Source organism: Procambarus clarkii, chromosome 7 (assembly GCF_040958095.1).
Source record: "Procambarus clarkii isolate CNS0578487 chromosome 7, FALCON_Pclarkii_2.0, whole genome shotgun sequence".
NCBI classification, from domain to species: domain Eukaryota; kingdom Metazoa; phylum Arthropoda; class Malacostraca; order Decapoda; family Cambaridae; genus Procambarus; species Procambarus clarkii.
The window spans coordinates 16,784,097-16,808,775 of NC_091156.1; the positions used below are offsets into that span (position 1 = coordinate 16,784,097).

Below are 24,679 nucleotides of genomic sequence, written 5' to 3' on the forward strand. Positions count from 1 at the left end.
CAAAATTGGAATATGCAGCAGTTGTATGGTGGCCAAATCTCAAGAACCACACTAATAAACTGGAAAAGGTGCAATGGCATGCTAAAAAAATGGCTTCTGTAACTGAAAAACAAAGTTACGAGGAAAGACTCGAGGCATTAAACATGCCAAAACTAGAAGATAGAAGAAAAAGAGGTGATATGATCACCACTTACAAAATACTAACAGGAATTGACCAAATTGACAAAGAGGAACTCCTGAAACTGGCAACCTCATGCACAGTTTCTCATGCACATGGTCATGGATTCAAGCTAAGGAAACAAAGGTGCTGAAAAATTTTTTTTAGAAGTTTTCTTTTGCAAACAGAGTGGTAGACGGTTGGAACAAGTTAGGTGAGAAGGTGGTAGAGGCAAAACCGTCAGTAGTTTCAAAGCGTTATACGACAAAGAGTATCGGGAAGACGGGATACCACGAGCGTAGCTCTCATCCTGTAACTACACTCAGGTAATTACATGTATACAGACATACAACAGTGAAGAGAAGTGCAATGTTACCATGATAAAGATCCTAAGTGACACCCTCACAAGTCTACCTTATCTTATTAGTAAGTAATCAAAGCTAACTAAACAAAACATTAGTTAATTCCTATTACAAATAAGTTACATAACATACATAATGCTTTATGGGTTTCAAATTTGTTCATAAACCAATACTCACCTACATGTGAAAATGCCTAATACATTTCTACAATTGTAAATTGTGTACAAAATTTAAACAAAGTCATCTGATCACAATGACATTAATAAAAATAATTTTTAACATAAAAACATGCCATATTCTTTTACACTGTTTGATCTGTCAAAAATTATGGATTAAACAAAACCTACAATGGCAGCATTTAATTGATGTTCTTAAGTTACTGAGACACAGTAAATATTAAGGTGCACAAAATGTCTACCATTCTTGGAATCCCAAGTATGAAATTGACATTTATATTACTGTTAGATATGACATTTTAACAAGACAGGATAAGCATAATTGGAGAGGGGGATGCAAGGACACTGACCTGCAGCGTGTGCTGGTGGGCAGGAGGGGGAGTGTGAGCAGAGGGAGGGGTGGACAACGGTGGGGAGGTAAGGTAGCGTTCTCCACCACCAACACCAGTACCACCACCACTACCACCACCACCACCACTACTGCTGCTGCTACCAGCCCCACCACCACCACCACTGGTATTGATCTGGGATGGGTGGTGGGGATGGTGGAGAGCCACAGGCTGGTGCTGGTACTCTCCTACATCCCCTGCATGGTAGTAGTGAGCCAGGCCAGCCTTGGGGGCACCTGAGACAGAGGAGGCAGGCATGGGGACAGCCGCACTGTGACTGTGGGCAGCAGCAGCACCAGCAGCAGCAGCATGCTGAAAACACCACAACCACAAGTTAGTCGGCAGAGAAGCACCACGCCAACACATGCACACCCTCAGCCTAGTAGCACAAAGCAATGCTCGTCATGCAATCATCATACACAAATATCATCATACGCTGAAGCAGCAAAGCAAATCTGAAGAATGCATGCTTAAAACAATATTATATATTGTACTAAATTGCAATTTTTTTTCAAAATGTTCACAAGTGGTTTGAAAAATAATATTCTATTACTGATAAAAATGCATATAGTTAAGACCGGCACTGACCTAAACCTAACTTCATACTATCATCCCATATAAATTATGATACATACATTAAAATTAAATTAATGACCTAAACCTAACTTCATACTATCATCTCATATAAATTATGATAAATACATTAAAATTAAGTTGATCTTAGAATTTGTTTTAAGAGGTTAGCATTCTCTCTCTCGCCTTCATTCCAACCTGTAAACACACACAAAATCTTCGGCAAACATGACTTTCGTTTTTGTTTTCAAAGATTTCAATAAACCAAGACTTACAGTTAATAAGCAATATTTGTGTCATTTGTATCCATTTAAAGAAAGTATTGCTGAAACCTAAACCTGGAGTCTGCTAAGGTTAGCAGAGAAGAGGGTGAGTGGGGTAGGGAGGTTGAGGGGCCTAAATACTGCTGTTATCTCAGACATGCTTAAAACACCAGAGATTGTGCCACTCCACAAATGGGCTAAGTAAATAGCTCTAACCTCACCCATCATAAAAATCTTTTAGAGTCCTATGATATCCTTTGGATGAGGCCCTCTGGGGACAAGTTAGGTGTGACATCAACCCCTAGATACTTTTCTCTACGTAACCAAGAGAGATACCAAATAATATACACATGGAAAATACTGGAGGGTCAGGTCCCAAATCTACACAGTAAAATAACAACGTACTGGAGTGAACGATATGGAAGAAAATGCAAGATTGAACCAGTGAAGAGCAGAGGTGCCATAGGCACAATCAGAGAACACTGTATAAACATCAGAGGTCCGCGGTTGTTCAACGTCCTCCCAGCGACTATAAGAAATATTGCCAGAACAACCGTGGACATCTTCAAGAGAAAACTGGACAGTTTTCTAAGAGAAGTTCCGGATCAGCCGGGCTGTGATGGGTATGTGGCCCTGTGGGCCGCTCCAAGCAACAGCCTGGTGGACCAGACTCAAGTCGAGCCTGGCCTCGGGCCGGGCTTGGAGAGTAGAAGAACTCCCAGAACCCCATCAACCAGGTATCAACCAGGTATCAACCTACTGAAGGATTTCACCTCCCAGATGGTACCTTGTGTTTGGCCTCCTGTTCCCTTTGCCAAATTTCATTTCTTTACACTTACCCCGAGTTAAACTTTACAAGCCAATTTCTACACCATTCCTCCACTTTGTCCAAATCATCTTGTAGTATTTTTCTATCTTCCTGTCTTGATCCTTCTCATTAATACAGCATCATCATCAGCAAACATTGAGAGGAATGAGTCTATACTCTCTGGAACAGAGGTCGCCAACCTTTCGGAGCTCACGGATCACCAAATTCATAATTAAGTCTCCGTGGTGTAGTGGTAAGACACTCGCCTGGCGTTCCGCGAGCGCTATGTCATGGGTTCGTATCCTGGCCGGGGAGGATTTACTGGGCGCAATTCCTTAACTGTAGCCTCTGTTTAACGCAACAGTAAAATGTGTACTTGGATGAAAAAACGATTCTTCGCGGCAGGGGATCGTATTCCAGGGACCTGCCCGAAACGCTACGCGTACTAGTGGCTGTACAAGATGTAACAACTCTTGTATATATCTCAAAAAAAAAAAATTTAAATCCCGTAGTTCACCAAACAAGAAATTATATTTATTAAAGTCAAACTATGTCATTAAATGTAACAGTTAAAGAAAATACACAGTTACATACAACATAAAAATAAAATTGTCTGGCGGACCACTGGTTGGTGACCGCTGCTCTGGAAGATTGTTTACATATGTGATAAACAGGATGGAGTCCAAGTACAAAGTCCTGAGGGACTTGCCTGGTGATATCTTGCCACTCTGAGGTCTCCTCCCACACAGTAACTTGCTGTTTTCTGTTAAGATCCTCCCTTACACACTGGAGCACCTTACCTGTTATTCGTGTCTATTTCTGCAACTTTTGTAACAGCCTCTTATGGGGTACAGTGTCAAGAGGCTTTATGACAGTCAAAAAAAATGCAGTCTACCCAGCCTTCTCTTTCTTGCCTAATTTTTGTTGCCAGGTCATAGTATTCTACTAAACCTCTGAGGCACACTTTACCATCCCTGAACCCAATCTGGTGGTGTCATAACACTCCTCTTCTCCAGATGTTCTACGAGCTTTTTCCTCACAATCTTTTCCTTCACATTGCATGATATACAAGTTAGGAAAACTGGCTTCTCAGTTTCATTACTTGTTTCTTTACTGTTGCTTTCCTCCTAATGTGGCTGTGAAGAGGTTTTGGTTGGGTCCTGGCTTTGCCTGTGATGTCATTTTCATATTATCCCTCTGCTTTGTTCCTCAGTGAGATACTCGTTCCTGGCCCTCTGGTATCTCCTGCTCTCTGATGTTATGTTATTTCTGTAGTTCCTCTTATACTTAATTGCTTTACTTCCTTACAGGCCTGATTGAACCATGGATTCTTCTGTTGCTTTTCATTTTTTCTTATTTTGGGTTGGGATACACTTGTCTGCAGCTTAGTGCAGCCGGTTGTCAAGGCGGTCCAATATGTGGAACCACAACCACTCACAAGAGCTGCACCATGCCTTCAATGAAAAGTGCTAGCAGCCAAAAGAAGTTGAAGACCAGGTTTCAAAACTGTGGAAACACTGACAAAAATGAACAAGGCCACAGAAAAAGAAAATGAGACAGGCTAAGGGGCAGCCCACAAAGCCAGGGAAAATGAATTAAAAGGTCATCCACAAAGCAGAGAATAAAATCTAAAACATGGAATGGAAAAAAAAATTATGACCACAGAGTCAGAGATCCACACAATGAAGAAAACCAACTGGTAACCCAGTAGGAACAGAGGGAACCCAACTTGCAAAGACCAAACATGGACAAAGAGTTGAGGCCTGTTTTGGGCTTCTCAGGCAGCTGCCACTTAGCATGTCTGTTTTTCCCAAGTGCATTGTTGCAGCTTGGTGTTGATGTGGATGCCCGAGTCAGTTCATGCATTTTCAGGTTTTGGAGCTGTGTTGGTTCATGGTTATCTTGAGATGATTTCGGGGTTTAGGGTCCCCACGGCCTGGTCCTCGACCAGGCCTCCTTTTTGTTACACATACCCCAGGAAGCAGCCCGAAGCAGCTGTCTAACTCCCAGGTACCTATTTACTGCTAAGTAACAGGGGCATCAGGGTGAAAAACATTTTGCCCATTTGTCTCCGCCTCCACCGGTGATCGAACCCAGAACCTCCGGACTACAAATCCGAAGCGCTGTCCACTCAGCTGTCAGGCGCCCTGTTCGTAAACACCTGTTCTCCATTTGCCCTGCCATTTAGCAGTCTCTCCATTATTCTTTCTTCTGTATGCCTTCCAAGTTCTTTATAGCTTTGCTACATTTTTCTCTCTTACCTAGATACATTTGGGCTGGTCAGTATTGCAATAGCCTCACTTCTTGCAGGGTTGATGTTTAGTCAATGGTGGTGCAAGTTCTATAGAGCCATACAGAATTGACTCTTTCTCCCGATAATTATAGTACTGTACCTTTCTTTATTGTCTAATGTTTCATGGAACCTCTAATTCCTCTCTCTCTCATTCTCCTGTCACGTGTCCCTTGCAAATATTCAATTGTTTGACTTGACTTCATCTTAACACTTTGGCGTACCCCGTGTGCCACCCCTCAACTGTGCGATATGGGACCCAGGGTGTCAAGGGAGCGCGCGTAAATTCTGAAAAGTGTATACTCTCTTCAACTTTGTCACCTTAATTCTCGTCCTACGAGATTAAATTTGGTATCATTGTGTTCGCAATAGAATTCTCTACAGCACTAAATGCATATAAACTCCAAAAGCCCGGCTAATTACTCGCAGCAAACAGAGAAAGTGCGAACGAGTTACCCAGGAGCGCTCAAACGCGATAAAATGTTTTCACTATTTTCACTGGTCACCTCAATTTTCGTCCTAGGTCTTTCATTTTGGTCTCAATGGGTTCGCAATAGAATTCTCTAGAGGAACATTAGCATATAAAATAAAAATCTTGGTCACGCTCCAACCACCGACAAGTTGAAGACGGGCCACGCGTTAGCCGCGAGTGAGCGCTCAGACGCCTTCCAGCTACACTCCCAATTCCCGCCCTTTTGAAGCCTTTCTTTCGCAATTTTCTTCCTGGAAGGGCCTTGTTCATGATCACTATCCATCGTGGAGTAAGTGTAGATAGTTTCTAAAGCCGCAGTAAGAAATATAGCCACGGAAAATAGCCGAAATGTTCACACGTTTGAGATGCGAGGGGAGGCGACATTGGTCACAACAGTGGAGCGAAAACAATGGGTCCACGGCATGTGCCAAGCCGCCTGAGGGCCACGAGGCTCAACAAAGAAAATGGGAAGACATCGGCGCACATTTTAAAACCAGTCCCAAAAAAATCGGAAAAAAACCTGATTTTTGGCGATTATTTAAAGTGGATGACGCAATGCTGCATCATGCCCGGGCGAAAGTGTTAACTTCATCTTGAAGCCTTATGCTTTTTGCCATCTCTCTCTACTTCTTATAATGCCTTTCTTTAACCACTTACTACTGCAACTTTTATCCTATCCCTAAGCTAATTTATTGAATTCCTATTCACTCTCTTGTTGGGTATTAGCATTCTGGACACGAGCTGAACTAATCTGCACACATTCTCTGCTCCCTATCTCCTTTCTATTATCACCACTCACCTTCACTACCCGTATTCCATCACATTATCTATTCTTATTTTACACAAAAAATATTCTACCACTTTACACCAGATACACTAGCTAGATCTAGCAGAAAATACACACCATTCTTTTCATAGATGTACAGTTACTGTGCTATAACCATTAACTTGTTCAATGTTCAAAAGTAATGTTCTACAGTATAGATGCTGCAAACTGGTAAAAGTATACCAATATATATATTTTTAGCAATGCCAATACTGCACTATTTAATACAAGTATAATATTTTGGAAGATATTAGAAACAAGGTGTTTTAAAACAAATGTGTCATGATCTCAGGGTGTAAACAATGGCATTAGTAACACACTAAAAACAATAACTACTGTATTTCTGGAGTCAATTGCAAGAAACTGTATTAAATTTACTCCCAGCAGCAATTACTCATTAGTAACCCAAATTCATTAGCTATTTGGCTTTGCTTCCCAGTCTTGGAATGGTTCGAGTCAAGATGTCTTACATTGTCCCCCGGTGGAGTTTGAAGCTTGGAATAGAGCCACACATACCTACATTAACCATCTACTAGCAGGAATTCAGAATTATATGAACATGTTTGCAGATGATGCCAAGATACTGGAAAAGATAAGAGACAGAAGATTGTCATGCCCTTCAAATTGATCTAGATAAAATAAGAGCTTGGAGCATCAAGTGGCAAATAGAATTCAATGTGAATAAATGCCATGTGAAAGACTGTGGAAACGGAGAAAATAGATCACACACAACTTACAAATTATGTGGAAAGCAATTAACCCTTAGACAGCGCATATTACCACGCATATTGGGGGCCTGGTAGCGAAAAATATTTAAATTATGTAAAAAATAACTTAAAAATGTTAAACAAATTTCCAACTTATTGGCTTCAGTGTCCTGAAACTTTCAACAAAATACTTTCAGAAATTGATTTTAGACATTTTTAAAAAATAAGAGCATTTTGTTGATAAGAAGAACAACTACTAATAACTGGAACTGAGGGATAATGCAGTAATAAAGAGATGCAAGCACCTGTCCGATGCTCAAAGAAGAAGAATAGAAGTAAGAAGTGTCCACAAAGTGCATATACAGTTGGTGCCTTTATATCATTGCTGAGTAATACATAAAAAATAATAATGAGTAACTATGGTATTATGCTCTATTTTGTTATATATCATATTAACATTGCCCACTGTTAATATATGCTACTTTGATCAATGTTCCAAAAATATTTTTTAGGGGAATTTTTTTTTTTTTTTTTTTAAGAATTTTTTTTTCTCCTTTGTTTATTATCTGATTTTGTTGTAACCTTTACATCCTGGAGAATGCATATATTTCCCTATGTGAAGATGTAATGAAATTGGTCAACAAATAAATCGGTCAACTCGCAAAACTTGGAACTTTTTTTTTCTCCGATTTCAAACTATTTGTCTCTTTAGGTTGTTTTGATGATTAGGGACCATATTAGGGTTTTTTCACTTATATAAAGTATACCCTAAATATATCCCCTAAATACTTATAATTATTATAATTATCCATATGTTTTGTGTGTTTTTGGGGGGTTATTTTTTTCTTGACTTTATTTCAACACATATTGACCTACAACTTTTACATATTCGAGTACGAATGCCAAACAATGTTTATTAAAACATACAGTTAAATTAACAAATTAAAAACTACCTTTATTCATTGTTGATAACTTCAACTTAAATTATCTCTGAAACTACAGTTTCAACTTTGAGTGGCTTCTAAAATTCCAGTTTTTGATAGATTCTCACTATTTTGACATAGTGTGCTCAGATGTCTGTTCTACAATCCCAGCAGAATGGATTTTTCATAAACTTTATATATCTGTAGTTAAAAAAATTTTGGGTCTAAATTTGCCACATATTTCAAATGCCCTATTGATGATTTTTTTTTTTTTTAGAGTAAACTATACTGAAAACCTATATTCTAATTTGATGAAAATGAAGATCATATGTTATTTTGAGAGAATAATAACATTAAATGAACAGTTGGTGATAGTTCATGTTTTTTTTATTCTGAATTGAAAATCTGAAGTTTTCAATATTCTATTTTAAAATTAATTTTGATTCTCTTGTTTTTCAAGTTATGCTGTGATCATTTAGGCAAAGTTGGAGCATTTGCCTAGTTGATTATGGAAAAAAAAAAAAAAAAAAAAAAAAAAAAAAAAAAAAAGGAAAGTGTTTGTGCAAGTTTTAAAAACTTATGTTAAATTGTATATGTATGTACAGTATTGTGCTGCTGAAGGGTTAAAGGACTAATAAAGAACGAGACCTAAGGGTACGCAGGCGGTGAATCACAATAACGTGGCTGAAGAATGTTGACCAAACCACACACTCTAGAAGGTGAAGGGACGACGACGTGTCAGTCCGTCCTGGACCATTCTCAAGTCGATTGAGAATGGTCCAGGATGGACCGAAACGTCGTCATCCCTTCACCTTCTAGTGTGTGGTCTGGTCATCCTAAGGGTACTTTTGGATAGTAAAGTGTCGCCAGAGAAACACAAACAACATTGTGAGAGATGCTTATACATCACTTTCCATCTTCAGACTTGCTCTATTTATATGAATGGTAAAACAATAAATAAACTGTTCATGACTTTTGTGAAACCAAAACTGTATGTAGCAGTTAAATGGTGACCCTATCTCAAGATGCACATAAATAAACTTGAAAAGGTGCAACTGCATGCTACAAATTTACTTCCAGAACTGAAAAACAACAGTTACGAGGAGAGACTAGAGGCATTAAACATGCCAAAACTAAAAGATAAAAAAAATGAGGTGATATGACCACCACCTACAAAATACTAACAGGAATCAACCAAATTTACGGAGGAATTCCTAAAACCAGCAACTTCACGACCAAGAGAACACAGTTTTAAGCTAAGGAAACAAAGGTGCCAAAAAAATATTGGAAAGATTTCTTTTGCAAACAGAGTGGTAGACGGTTGGAACATGTTTGATGAGAAGGTGGAGGAGGCCAAGACCATCAGTAGTTTCAAAGCGTTATACGACAGAGTACTGGGAAGACGGGACACCACAAGCGTAGCTCTCCTCCTCTAACTACACTTTAGTAATTACATGAGCTTCAGAAGAATTGGATGCCTCCAGCCAGAGTAAAAAAAAATCTTAACTTACAACTTTGAGAGACAAGAACAAATTAGTATAGTATACAAGTTAGGGACACTGGCCTGTAATTCAGTGCCTCTTGCATGTCACCTTTTTTTGTATCCTGGGATTACATTAGCCGTCTTCCATATTCCGTTTCCGCAGACTTATCATACAGCATACAGAATGCCAAAAAAATGTTTCAGCACACTTCTTTAATATCCATGGTATTTAGTGTCAGGTCCAACAGCCTTTCTCATGTACCGATCCAACAGGGTGGAGGCAGGAGTGGGTGGAGGTGGGAGTGGGTGGGGGATAAGGGTGGGAGGGATATAAGGGTGGGAGAGGAATATGGATGGGAGATAAGAGTGGGAGGGGTATAATAGTGGGAGGGATAAGGGTGGGAGGAAAAGGGGGTTGGTGGGGCAAGTACCAGATCCGAACTCCTGGAACTCTATACTGTATTTATCAAGAGTTGGGAGAAAAATTATGATGCAATAACCATCTTTTGGAGACAAAGCCTAGAAACTGGCCTTATCCCTTTATACTTAACACAGTACATGCCACTTCACAGACAAGGTAGTAAAGCAGATGCAAACAATTTTAGAACAGTAGCTTTATCATCACACATCATAGTCTTTAAGCAAGTCCCTAGAACTATAATTGCAACACACATGAAAGGGAATTTTCAGGGGAAAGCGTCAAGCCATTACGACTATATAGCACTGGGAAGGGGTCAGGATAAGGATTTGGGATGGGATGCAGGGAAGGAATGGTGCCCAACTACTTGGACAGTCGGGGATTGAACGCTGACCTGCATGACGTTCTACCGTCCAGCCCAAGTGGTTAGACACAAAAGACGAGGAACCACAGTGTCTACATAACCCTGGGCAACATGGGTTCAGAACAGAGTGCTCCTGCTTTTCACAACTGCTAGACCACTGTGACAAGACCTTACATACCATGGAAGACAAGGAAAACGCTGACATAATATACACATTTCATAAAAGGTTGCAACAAATGTGATAATGGTGTTATTGCTCGCAAAATGAACACAGAGGGATTTACTGGCAAATTAGGGACAGGGACACTTTACTTCCAATTGAACAAAACCCAGTTTAATTGTCAACACAATAAAATCCAGATTATCCACGGTAAAGAGCTCAGTTCCCCAAGGTACTGTGCTTCCTCCAGTACTTTTCCTCATCCTAATATAAGCCATAGACAAGGATACCAACTACAGCACTGTATCATCCTTTGCAGATGACACTAGAATTTTCATGAGAGTAAACAATATAAAGGACACAGCAAAACTCCAATCTTATATTGATAAAGTCTTTCAATGGGCCACAGAAAATAACATGATGGTTAATGAGGATAAGTGCCAGCTCCTGCGCTATGGAAAAAAATATAAAAACCGAACACACACACACACACAATGCAGTCAAACCACACAACTTAAAGAAAAAGCAGTCTGTATAAAAGATTTGTGAATAATCATGTTGGGAAACCTTACTTTTAAAGAATATAAAAAACCAGCGTTGAATGTAATGAAACGCCATTTTCTGGGTGAGCCCTGGAGGCTCCCTGGAGGCTCCCTGGAGCTTATCGGGCTAATGTATGATATATTAGACCGGGACATTAGCTAAGGAGTTCAGACCTAACAGGGACCAGTGCCAGAACCTGACCCCTTCAGAGAGGTTTCAGGGAGCAATGGCCCTGGAAAACCCCCTTGTGGTTGGGGTTTTCCTTATCTGCCATCGACTGGGGTTAGGCACCAAGAAAGGTAGGCATAACAAAACAAACCCCACATGATAAAGAACTAAAACAAAAAACAAACAGAGATAGAAACTCCCTACAATCCCAAGGAAACAAGCAAACATCACACTTTACTGCCACGCCAATCGTCCGCGCAGCCCTCGCCTCCCCGAGAGGGGGAGGGGGGAGCCCCGGACCTCACCGCGCCAGCTGCCTATCTTGAGGTTATCTTGAGATGATTTCGGGGCTTTAGTGTCACCGCGGCCCGGTCCTCGACCAGGCCTCCACCCCCAGGAAGCAGCCCGTGACAGCTGACTAACTCCCAGGTACCTATTTACTGCTAGGTAACAGGGGCATTCAGGGTGAAAGAAACTTTTGCCCATTTGTTTCTGCCTCGTGCGGGAATCGAACCCGCGCCACAGAATTACGAGTTCTGCGCGCTATCCACCAGGCTACGAGGCCCCGTGCCTAGCATCAGTTCGGAAGCTAAGCTTCAACCAACGCAAAAAAAAACGCCGACCAGTGGGGAGGGAGGGTTGCCAGGGAGCCTCTGGGGCTCACACACAAAATGGCGTGTCATTACATTCAACGCTGGTTTTCTGCGGGGTATGGGTATGCAGGGTATGAAGCTCCCTGGAGCTTCATACCCAAAGAGAAGGAAAAGAAAGGGCTGACCCGGGAGGCGGCCGCCACAAACTCCGCAACGCGAAGCCAAGACAACAGGCTGCAACCTGCGACCGAAGGCAACAAGAACGCACAGGAGCAGACACGTGCATAAAATATGCGCGGCCAAGAACCTGTGTGACCCTCAAATCCCTGCACTTGAAATGAGTCCTAGACGTCACCAATGCAGCAGCGAAAGCTGCAAATGTTTGAACAGCACGGGCGCAAGGACAGACCGTAGGCTGGAAGACTTAACTCTGCGGACGACCTGGGAGACCCGAGCCCTGAAACAGGGAACGAGGGGAACCGGATCAACCCAAAGCACATCCCCAGACACGGTATGCAGGTAACGGCATAAAAGCGCAACCGGACAACACACGATGCACCCCCGGCCGAACTTATCAAGCATCAATAACCCAAGAACCCCTCCAGAAAGTAGCCGTCTCGACCGTTGCCAGAAGGAGGGAGAAAGGCTGCAAACGTACAAACTTACTACCAGTTCCAAAGAGCAGAAACCTGAACTGAAGGGGCTACCACAAACTGAGGAGAAGATAAGAGGGCACCCTGATCAAGGACCAGGACGGCTCAGGCGACGCATGAGCAGGCCGGAGGTGAAACAAAACACGAGAAAGCGTATGGAACGGGGCAGATGTGACGTCCACCCCGAATGCAAGCCGGAGCGGCTCCGCCAGCGCCGCACAAAACGAGGCGACAGTATGAAACGTCAAATAACTGTAGTCCTGAAAACCCAAGAAAGGACAAGACAACCCGATGCGAAAGAGAAAACAACCTACGAAGAGCAAGAAAAAGGGTGCATAGAAACACCAGGAACGTCATACTGTTGCCAAGACGAAGCTCGCAGGTGGGACACCATCAAGAAAGCCACCCGATACCCGCGTCAAAATACCAGACGCGAAGAGCCGAGGAGAAGGCCGAACCAGTCAAGTACAGGACCGGTCTTACCTGCCGAAAGAGGCGGAGCCGCAGGAAAACGCCCCGGGTTCGGACACCTATCAAGCGGCGACTAAAAATAAAGCTGGGCCGGCCACCAAGGGACCATAAAGACTACTCTCGTGGGAATGGGCTCCAACCGAGCCAGAACCTGAAGCAACAGCTAAACCGGGAGAAGAGGAACAGGTACCCCCACCTCGACCAGTCCTGCCGAAAGGTATCCACAGTGAACGCCTCGCAAACGGGTAAGGGCGCCACATAGAATGGGCGGCGCCTAGACCACGCCGACTCGAAGACTTCCATGGCCAGGAGTCCATACGTCCGGCAGAGCTAACGAAACGAGTCGGCGACGACTGGCCAAACTGGGAACAGAGGAATGAACCGAGACAGCTGTCCGCCAAGACGTAGGACACACCCCGGACATGAACCTCATGGTTAGCCAAACCTCTAGAATCCAGCAAACGAGCGACTAAGGGACCAACCCCAAAGGTCAAACAGCTAAGAGAAACCCTGTGGTTCCGGCAAAGAACCGCCAGAGAACAGTCCGAATGGAGCTGAATGGTAAGGGACCGAGAAACCTAAACCCTCCAAAGCGCAAACCAGACAGCCACAAACTCCCGAACCATGCTGTGAGCCCGACGGATGGACAGACCCCACCATCCCCGGCCGATCTGGTGAGCACTGGTCACAAAGCCCCAGCCAAGAGATGACCCGTCCATGAACACATCGAGCGAAGGCTCGGGGAGGTTCCAAGGCATGGAACCACGAAAACCCCAAAGAGGAAGCTGGTGACGCAGCACCAACACAAGATCCCCGGAGGAACGAACCCAACGATTGCAAGTGAGGCGGAAGGGGAGTCTCTGAAGGAACCAAACAGACGCCGAAGCCAAACCTGACCCAGTGGGCAGACCAGCACGTCGAAGTTCAGACTCCCGCACAACTGCTCGAGCAACCGCTGAGCAACCCGGGACCCCCTCATGAACAGCCGAAGGCGGGACCACAGCCGCAGCAACACTTCTGGAGGGAAAGACAAGGAGCGGCCCAAGAGCCCTAAACAAGACCCAGCCAGGTCCGAACCCGGGACGGAAACAGATGGAACTGCCTCCAGATCACCAGGAAGCCAAACCCGGCAATCTGGAAAGAACCACTCCTGGCGAGGAACAGGTACCCCCACCTTGACCAGTCCTGCCGAAAGGCATCCACAGTGAATGCCTCGCAAATGGGTGGCGAGCAGACAAGCGGCAAATGGCGAGCAGACAAGCGGACCAACTGGGAGCCCACACCAGCCAGTCATCGAGGTCTCGGCCCCAACTAAACCCCGCCCCGACCCCAAAACCCGCAGACAGTCCGGAGCCAGGAACAGGGAGGAAAAGGGGTGAACCAAAACTAACTAAAACGGGGCGGCCCCGGGGCATCCAAGTGGGAAACCAACCTAGAGTGTTACAGCAACCTAACCTAGCTTGCAACATGGATGCCGCCTGTACTCTGAACAGTAATAACATCAGGAGTGTACTGGAGAACAGGCAGAGAAAATCTCTCGCAAGACTCCGGGTCAAGGGTCAGTGACCCAATAGGCAACATGACGGAGGTAAAAGTGGCGACTGTCACCCGGAGACAAGGGCACAGCAACCAGTGATCCCGTACAAGACGGGTCGGAACCCAGAAGACACATTCAATGGTCCACTGAGCCCCGACAGGGGTTTCCAGGGCCCGTAGGGGGTAACAACTACGGGAAGCCCGGGCAAGGTGTTGCTAACTGGTTAAACACCCAAAAATAACAAGGGGGTAAAGGACACCACTGAAAACCCCTGCGACGTGTACAATCATGGGGGCCTAGCTGAGGGCCACCAAACACTACCAGTGGAACTATAGCCACACGAGGCAGACCCCTTCCCCCCCCACCAGGCAAATGAAAATAAAAACAAAAGAAAAACCCCGCAAAAGTACAACGTCTCCAGAGGCAACAGGAACCGGTCACCACTTAGGTGGCAGGTCACGCAACACCTTGACGCCCTAACCAGCACAATACCAGTCCCTACCCAGGGCCAAACAAGGGCCCCAAGCCCCAGCTGGCCCCCAAAGGCGAGGCAAATGCCGAGCAGCAAGAACCTCTACGGGAATGGTTCCCGAACGCCCCAGGGAAGATAACCCTGTTACGCAGGGGCAGTACTCACAGAGCGCTTAGGGAAGTCAGCCACTAAGCGCATGCAGCCCTGGCACTGATGAGGTACTCCTGGCCACCGCACAACACAACACACAGCAGTGAACGCCACACAAGGCAAACACCGCCTAGGAAACTGAGGCCAGAGAAGCGTCTATCCCCGTTGACATTAGCGAATGAACTGATGCTAGGCAGCCGGCGCGGTGAGGTCCGGGGCTCCCCCTCCCCCTCTCGGGGCGGGGAGGGCTGCGCGGACGATCGGAGCGGCAGTAAAGTGTGATGTTTGCTTGTTTCCTTGGGATTGTAGGGAGTTTCTATCTCTCTGTTCGTTTTTTTTTTTTTTAAGTTTTTTACCATGTGGGGTTTGTTTTGTTATGCCTACTTTTCTGGGTGCCTAACCCCGGTCAATCGCAGATAAGGAAAACCCCAACCACAAGGGGGTTTTCCAGGGCCATTGCACCCTGAAACTTCTCTGAAGGGGCCAGGTTCTGGCGCTGGTCCCTGGTAGGTTTGAACTCCTTAGCTAATGTCCCGGTCTAATATAACATACATTAGCCCAATAAGCTCCAGGGAGTCGTAGGGGCTCCCCACAGAAAAGTAGCTGTCACAACTGCAAGAAAATGATAGTTTGGATAACAAGAAACTTTTAAACTAGGGATGCCATACCAATAATGGTACTTTTTAAGACACCAGTGCAATCTAGGGTGAAATATTGTTGCACACTAACAGCACAATTCAAAGCTAAAGAAATTGTTAACCTGGAGAGCATGTACAAGTCTTTTACCACTAGAATGCACTTTATGACACTTAAAATGTTTAAATCTGTATTCCCTAGAGTGCAGGCAGGAGAGATACATAATAATTTGCACTTTGAAATTACTATTACTGGTTCCAAATCTATAATTTTTACAAGTTAAGGAATGTGCAATTGTGACAAAGCAGAACAGTGGAGAGCTTATGAGGAAAAGATCCAAGTTAGTACTGTACGTACCATATCATATCCTGGAATAGTTGAATGATGGGTAGGAGGATGTGGCTCAGGCTCCAGTGACCGCCCAGCTGGTGAAGGTGTCGAAGGTGAAGAACCAGGCAACCTGGCAACTTCTACACGAGGCGGTTCCAAGAAACGTGGGTTAGGGTAACGTGGATGCATGTTCATTCCAATAAACTCCCCATGAGCTGTCCTTTGCTCATCCATAAAGACTCTATGATGGCCTGCATTATCCTCGACGGCAGCTGCAGGAGCAACTCTGGAATGAGTGGGCTCGTAGGGAACTGCAGGAGCACCAGGAAGTGGGCGCCCTTCCATCACAAGGTCAGAAGGTTGTGGCTGGTTAGTGGATGCATTTGTTTTAGGCACCACAGCTGAACGACAAACTGGCTGATTCAAACTCACTCCAGTGGTGGAGACTAATGATTTGGGTGGGTAGTATGCAGAACTTGGCACCGTCACACTCAACTTGCGCACATGATTTCCTGCAGGTATGGCTGCAGGTGACGACGCCACTCCCAATGTCTTAATCTGACCAACATCAAAATAAAAATTTTATTAATACCATAACTTTTACCACAAATTTTACTGTTAAAATATATGATCACTCCTTATAAGCACACACATACCTGATTCTAAATAAAGACTTTTGTGCTTCCATAATTTTCCAGTTTAAAGCTTTTTTGTAGTGCCAACAATGGCAAAGTTGCTAATGTGACCAATCTGGCAGCTTTGTTTTGGCGTTTACTTAGTGATCTCGGGAGTCTACTGATTAAATTTTACTACATGATTACACCTCATGCATTTTGTTTCATTACTTCACATAAGAATAGTTTATATTGCAATTTAATGTGAAACACATTCATTTCTTTCATATTTGTATAAACTATTATTTGAAGGCATCTTACCCTCATGTGCACTCATGTTTGAGTGCACAGTTTAGAACTTGACACAATTTTGAATAGCATTTAATGTCTGTGGTGAGCATTCTCCTGTCTACACCAAGAAGCTGCACAACTCAAAATGCTTTCCTTACCCCGATACTGTACTTGGGTATATTACATTTAAATGCAAGACTTGGCTAATGTTAAGATAATTATATAAACCCTTGTGCTTGACATCACATCCTCAGATGTTTGATTGCTGGTGAGCATCACATTCTTAAGTGTGTTTAGGTACTGCACACACCCTTAAGTGTGTTTAGGTACTGCATATCCTCAAGTGTGTTTAGGTACTGCATATCCTCAAGTGTGTTTAGGTACTGCATATCCTCAAGTGTGTTTAGGTACTGCATATTCTCAAGTGTGTTTAGGTACTGCATATCCTCAAGTGTGTTTAGGTACTGCACACACCCTTAAGTGTGTTTAGGTACTGCACATCCTCAAGTGTGTTTAGGTACTGCACATCCTCAAGTGTGTTTAGGTACTGCACATCCTCAAGTGTGTTTAGGTACTGCACATCCTCAAGTGTGTTTAGGTACTGCACACATCCTCAAGTGTGTTTAGGTACTGCACACATCCTCAAGTGTGTTTAGGTACTGCACACATCCTCAAGTGTGTTTAGGTACTGCACACATCCTCAAGTGTGTTTAGGTACTGCACACATCCTCAAGTGTGTTTAGGTACTGCACACATCCTCAAGTGTGTTTAGGTACTGCACACATCCTCAAGTGTGTTTAGGTACTGCACACATCCTCAAGTGTGTTTAGGCACTGCACACACCCTCAAGTGTGTTTAGGTACTGCACACACCCTCAAGTGTGTTTAGGTACTGCACACACCCTCAAGTGTTGATCAAACCCCACACTAGAAAGTGAAGATACAACAACGTTTCGGTCCATCCTGGACCATTCTCAAGTCAACCTAGGACAATTTACTTAAGAATGATCCAGGCTGAACCGAAACATACATACATACATACATACATACATACATAACGGACATTACATACATTTGTCGTACCTAGTAGCCAGAACGCACTTCTCGGCCTACTACGCAAGGCCCAATTTGCCTAATAGGCCGAGTAATTTTTTTTCAATAAATTGTTTCCAATTAGTTCATTGGAATTATTATTATTATATTGTATTAGGAACATAATTTATTGACTTAGTTGCATTAGTTTAGGTTAGGTTAAGATAGATTAGGTTAGGTTAGGTTAGGTTAGATTAGGTTAGATTAGATTAGGTTAGATTAGGTTAGGTTAGATTAGGTTAGATTAGGTTAGGTTAGATTAGGTTAGGTTAGGTTAGGTAGGGTTGGTTAGGTTAGGTAGGGTTGGTTAGGTTAGGTAGGGTTGGTTAGGTTAGGTAGGGTTGGTTAGGTTAGGTAGGGTTGGTTAGGTTTGGTCATATACCTATGTTAGTTTTAACTCAAATTTAAAAAAAAATTAACTTATACATAATGAAATGAACAGATTTATCATTTCATAAGTAAACAAATTAGAAAAATATATAAATTCAAGAGAACTTAGCCTATTAGGCAAATCAGATCTTGCATATTCGGGATAGTTTGGGGTGAGCCCCGCCCAGTCATTAGTCATTACACTAATTATGCCTGTCTCGTTAAGTAAAGTTTCTCTCCAGGAAAATTACTCATGTTTACATGCATTATACATGAAGTGTTACAAATATTAAAGGAGAGTACATTACCTTCAATGTTAAGTTTGACTAATTCTGTATTTGATGTATTGTTAAGGATGCCTAAGTAATCTAGTATACAGTTTTGCAACCAGCAAAAACCCAGCGTTGAATGTAACAAACCTTCATTTTCTGGGTGGGACCCGGAGGCTCCCCGGAGCTATACCGGTCTGATGTGTGTATATTAGACCATGGCAACAGTCATACGATGGAGTTCTAGGCCTACTGAGGACCAGCGCCAGAACCTGGCCCCCTCCTCAGGGGCACGAGAAGCCATGGCCTTTTGACACCCCCATGTAATTGGGAAGCAGTCTATGTCTGCCATCTACCAGGTCAGGCACCCAGAAATGTAGGAATTCCAAAACAAACTACAGCTGGTTAAAAATTGAAAACCGAAAGCCAAACTAGCAAGCAGAACTCCCCAAGAGAACACAAGCATGACATCACCACAGCCGCAATGCCGCTGCCTGCGCAACTATCCCCCTCCCTGGGAGGGGCAAGGGGGATCCCAGACCTCCCGCACCGGCTACCCAACCTCAGTTCAGAAGCTGAACATCTAAAATGCGAAAAAAACACCGATCAGAGGAAGGGAAGGATGTGGGACAGCTTCTAGGCCTCACCCAGTTTTCTGGATTTTCTGTGGAGTCTCACTTCGGCTCCACGGAGATACCTAACCAAAGATAAAAGAAAAGAGGAACTTGCCTGGGGGCGGCTGCCACTCGCTCCTCAACTCGAAGTCGAGACAGCTGGCTACAACCTGCGACCCAAGACTACACACGCCCGAGAATGACCAGGAACGTGAACAAGCTCCCATGTGGCCAGGACCCTGTTCAACCTTCAAAAACCCTGTGCCCGAATGTCAGCCCAGGACATATTACCAAAAACAGCAGCCAAAGCCGCAAACTTACGAATGTCGTGGGCACAGGGATAGACAACAGGCTGGCTGGACCGAATAATACTGCAGGCAACCTGGAAAACACGTGCCCTGGAATAGGCAAGAAGAGAAACTGGATCAACCAAAAGCGCATCCCTTGCCCCAGAGGCCGTGGCGCGCAAGTAACAGTGAAGAGCCGCAACCAGACAAAATATGATGCACCCCCTGGCCGAACCAACCAAGCATCAACAACCCAAGGACCCCTCCAGAAAGTAGCAGTCTCATTCTTCGCCAAAAAAGGTGACCGTTGTAAACGAACAAACCGACCACCAGGACTGAAAGAGCAGAAACCCCTGCACTGGAAGAGAACCTGAAGCTTTCTGACCCAAACCCCAGAGGCCAATGCCAACAAGAAAAAGCCTTAAAAAAGCAGTCCTAAACTGAAAGGGCCCACCACAAACCAAGGAGAAGAGAGGAGAGAGAGAGCACCCTGTCTAAAGATGAGGATGGCTTAGGGGACGCATGAACAGGCCAGAGGTGAAAGAATGCCCGAGAAAGCTTGCGGAATGGATCACAGAAGTGACATCCACCCCGAACGCAAGCAGAAGTGGCTACGTCAGCGCCGCACGATATGAAGCAACAGTAATCGGCACAAGATGATGGTCCTGAAGCAACCAAGAAAGAAAGGACAAAACAACCCGATCAGAAATTGAAGACAATCTACGAAGAGACAAAAAGAATTTTTGTCTTTTCGGTAAAGAATTACCGAAAAGATTGCCAGGAAACTCATTCTACCGCCGAGACGAAACTCACAGGTGGGACACCATCAACGAAGCCAACTGATCACCATACAAGTGGTGATAAACCCGCGTAAAAAAAACAGACACAAAGAGCGGAAAACAAGATCGAACAAGCCAAGTACTGGTCTGGATCAATCTGCTGAAAGAGGTTGCACCGGTAATGTTCATTGTCTATATAAACGATCTACCAGTTGGAATACAGAATTATATGAACATATTTGCTGATGATGCTAAGATAATAGGAAGGATAAGAAACTTAGATGATTGTCATGCCCTTCATGAAGACCTGGACAAAATAAGTATATGAAGCACCACTTGGCAAATGGAATTTAATGTGAATAAATGCCATGTTATGGAATGTGGAATTGGAGAACAGACCCTACACAATCTATAAATTATGCGAGAAATCTTTAAAGAATTCTGACAGAGATCTAGGGTGGTTCTAGATAGAAAACCATCATCTGAGGACCACATTAATGTAACAAACTAAGCTTGTTTTCTAAGTTCATAGATCTCAGATCATATGGGTTATAGGGAACACCAGCTTCACAGTGAGAGGGTACTTTTTACCTGGTTAGGAACGAAAAGGTCATCTTGCCAGAGATTAAGGTATTAGTGAAGATAGCAGACAAAATGGCTGCATTTCACTTGTATTAATTCAACAGTGATGAATAATTCAATAAATACAGCAATAGTAGTAATAACCAATCAGGTTTAAATACTTAGGTTAGGTTAACCCTTCCACTGCTCAGGGGTCCTGATGACATTTACACCCGTGAGCAAGAAAAAAAAAAAGTTCTCAAAAATTATTTTGTCTTCTTAAACTGTTAATTTGTGTTCCCTGAGCACGGGAAAACAAAAAATCGTAGGTGACACATTTTGGGCGCAATGACTGAGGAAGTCTGGCAAAAAGTGGGCGTTGACAGAGCGGTCGTCAGAGCTGGTCAGCGTCACCCGCGCTGACAAGTGGGAGTTGCCACAAAGATATTATCACTTAATTATTTCTATGTCTCTGATTTTTCTTTGTTTTTTTTGCAGTAATATTATTCAATAGTGTGTATTGTAATATACTTATATAATTAAAGTGGTGAATAATCGCTATACTCAAAAGCGTTGTGTGCATATTAGTGATTCAATTATTATGTTCATAAAACAATAAACAAATAGTTTTGCTGTTATTACACACTATACACAGGTTATATATAAGTATCTGCATGTTTTGTTCACCATAACGAACCACTAAGTTGGTATTGAGAGTCAAAAAGCAACGAGGAGTTACCGCCACACACCAGCCAGCCACTCGCTGCCACTCCCTCAACAATGCCTCACTCGCCCACTTTCTTCTCCCACCATCCTGTTTTATATTTTATTCACAATATACAGACGTTATATATAAGAATCAACATGTTTTGTTCACCACAACTGTACAACTAAGCTGATATAGTTAGTTCAGGCACTAAGAGTCGTCGCTATACACACAGTCAGCTGGCGGCTCCCTCACTCAAGGTCACACACACTAAACTTTCTCCCCCAACAATACTGTTTGCAGTGTTATTACACTATATACACATATTATATATAAGTATCTACATGTTGTATGCACCGTAACTGTACACCTAAGCTTGTAGTGTGCCCAAAGAGCATAGTGGCCACCCTCTAAACAGCTAGACAAATCATGCAGACGACGTCTCCTCCGTCACCCAAATGGCTCCTCCGAACATAATCCTTTTACTGTTATTACACTAATACACACATTATATATAAGTATCTACGTTTGTGTTCACCATAGAGAACCACTGAGCTGGTATGGTGAATGCAGACAATAACAGGTGGCCACACAGTCAGTAAATGATGCAATCTCCCTCCGTCCCTCAGCATCACTCCTCCCACAGCGCTAATTATCACAACAATCCTGCTATTATCACAATCCTGGTTATTTATATCACAGTCAGGGGTCATCTGTAATATTGTCATCGCTAAATAATAGCAGTTATATATTTATTTTGACATTTTTCGGTGATGCTGTGGTCACAAGCTGAACAGCAATGCTGTTTGCTCATGCTGCATGCACCAGCCTTGGTTGCTCCAACAGTACTTTGGCTCTCACACCTGAAAATATTGCCCACGATTTAAAAAAAAAATGGCGTCTGTTTACAAGAGCCCTGAGGAAGCTAATGTGAACCCCGTGTAGCCGCGGGCCACTTGAATCGCACCTGGCACCCTATGGCGTATATGTACGCCATGAGCACAGTGGGACATGTTACTCATGGTATATATACGCCATGCGCAGTTTAAGGGTTAACATGAATGTTGTGTAACAGATCAAGGTTCGTATGGTATCAAAGAGACAGTGACGTCATTTAGAATAGGGGGACTAGTTCGTCAGGCTCGTCTCTGACCCACCCTGGGGTCAAGGTCCGGCAGCCGGAAAGACCACACCCTTTCGTATTGTCAATTCATAAATTATAAACTCAGTTCACTATTCAATATTGTAATTGGAAATAGTCGGGCTCAAGATACCCATAGAATGACCACCAGTATTCAATAGGAATTCAATCATCTGGGTGGCCAGTAAATAAGATTGGTTTGTTCAATTAACCGTGCTTAGTAATCTAGCAACCAGAGAAGCTGGCTAAGTAATCTTAGCTAACTTCACAGTCTGGAAGACAGAGTAGGATCAGTGTGTGTGTTGAGACATCCTGGGGGTCAACATCCTGTCTCCAGAGGCATAGCTGAACAACTGGCCGAGCTGTGGCATTTAAGGTAACTGATCTGTCTGGTTGAATGCAGTTGTAGAATCCACATTATTTGTTGTAGTCAACTATCATTTGCCTCAGTTAGGAATATATTCAGTTTTCTTTTTATTTTAATTGATAATCTTTTTTTAATAAATCTTGTTTAGAATTTATGGTGTTTAGTGGAATTTCCCTCCCCCCCCCCCCTCCCCAACGGTTATTTTACATTGTTGGGCTCAAGCCCCAGGCTTGGGACTACCACCCTCTGCAAGCCTGCAAGCAGTTATTTAATACCTCAGATAGTCCCTTTGTACTTTGATTTAATTCCACACTTAACGTAAATCTTATCCCTCCTTTTCGGGTAACTGGGGATCCATTTTCGGGGTTTATGCCTAACTGACCGTTTCCTGCTTCACCGTCAATTGGGGGAATTACTCAGTGGGTAGATGAAGCAGGTGGAGGTTTGCAGTGTAGCATAGAAGGGGACGGTGTCCTCGGGTCGTGATATCTAAATGATCGAACGTTTTAGATCTCGAGGAGTTGAACTGAAGGTTACACAGCAGAACTCTGGTCTGTAGGATTACTTAATAATGACCAGCATTTAACCATTAAGTGAAGTTAAAGGCTAACGCCCCAGCCAGCGACGATACTACCTCCTACCCAAGGCCAAACGAGAATAACAACCACCCCCGCTGACCCCAAGGGCAGGCAATCACCGAGCAGCAACAGAACCACGCGGAGGTATTCTCCCGAACGGTTCATGGAAGGCAACCCTAAATCACAAAGGCAGTACTTACAGGGCACCTAGGGAAGGTGACTTCTAGATGCAAGCAGCACCCAGTACTCTTGTGTTACTTCTGGCTCGCACACCACCACCACCACAGTAAAACAACACCGCAATGGATAGCTCTGCTCAAAAGAATGGAGCCAGATTTGATCGACCACCATCAATCACAACAGCCTGTGAACTGAGGTTGGGTAGCTGGTGTGGGAGGTCTGGGACCCCCCTTTTCCCCACTGGAAGGTTCTGGCCCTGGTCCCCAGTTGGCCTAGAACTCCATCGATTTACTGTTGCCACGGTCTAATAATTTATTTATATATATATTTATATATATATATGTCGTACCTAGTAGCCAGAACGCACTTCTCGGCCTACTATTCAAGGCCCGATTTGCCTAATAAGCCAAGTTTTCCTGAATTAATACATTTTCACTAATTTTTTCTTATGAAATGATAAAGCTACCCATTTCATTATGTATGAGGTCAATTCTTTTTATTGGAGTTAAAATTAACGTAGATATATGACCGAACCTAACCAACCCTACCTAACCTAACCTATCTTTATAGGTTAGGTAGTCGAAAAACAATTAATTCATGAAAACTTGGCTTATTAGGCAAATTGGGCCTTGCGTAGTAGGCTGAGAAGTGCATTCTGGCTACTAGATACGACACACACACACACACACACACACACACACACACACACAGTGCTGGGAAGACGGGACACCACGAGCGTAGCTCTCATCCTGTAACTACACTTAGGTAATTACTTAGGTAATTACACACACACACACACACACAAAATAGCCCGGAATAGATCCGGGGAGCCGATGGGGCTCTCCATAGAAAATACAGTTTTAGCCAGCATTAAAACTTTGCATATATCATTTATGTATGGTAGAAAG

The 24,679-nt window shown here is 43.6% G+C and overlaps 1 protein-coding gene across 3 annotated transcripts in view; it reads right to left on the reverse strand.

Annotated features, from left to right (window-relative positions):
• Window positions 1-24,679, reverse strand: part of LOC123761523 (uncharacterized) — a 407,292-nt gene that overhangs the window by 48,596 nt on the left and 334,017 nt on the right. For 2 of the 3 annotated variants that reach the window (XM_069313339.1, XM_045747550.2), the window contains exons 10-11: window positions 15,952-16,482; window positions 1,046-1,396 (exon numbers count right to left, since the gene is read on the reverse strand). In XM_069313339.1, coding sequence (XP_069169440.1) covers window positions 1,046-1,396; window positions 15,952-16,482 — 882 coding nt within the window. The remainder of the gene's footprint in view (window positions 1-1,045; window positions 1,397-15,951; window positions 16,483-24,679) is intronic. The other variant, XM_069313343.1, reaches the window with a different exon arrangement.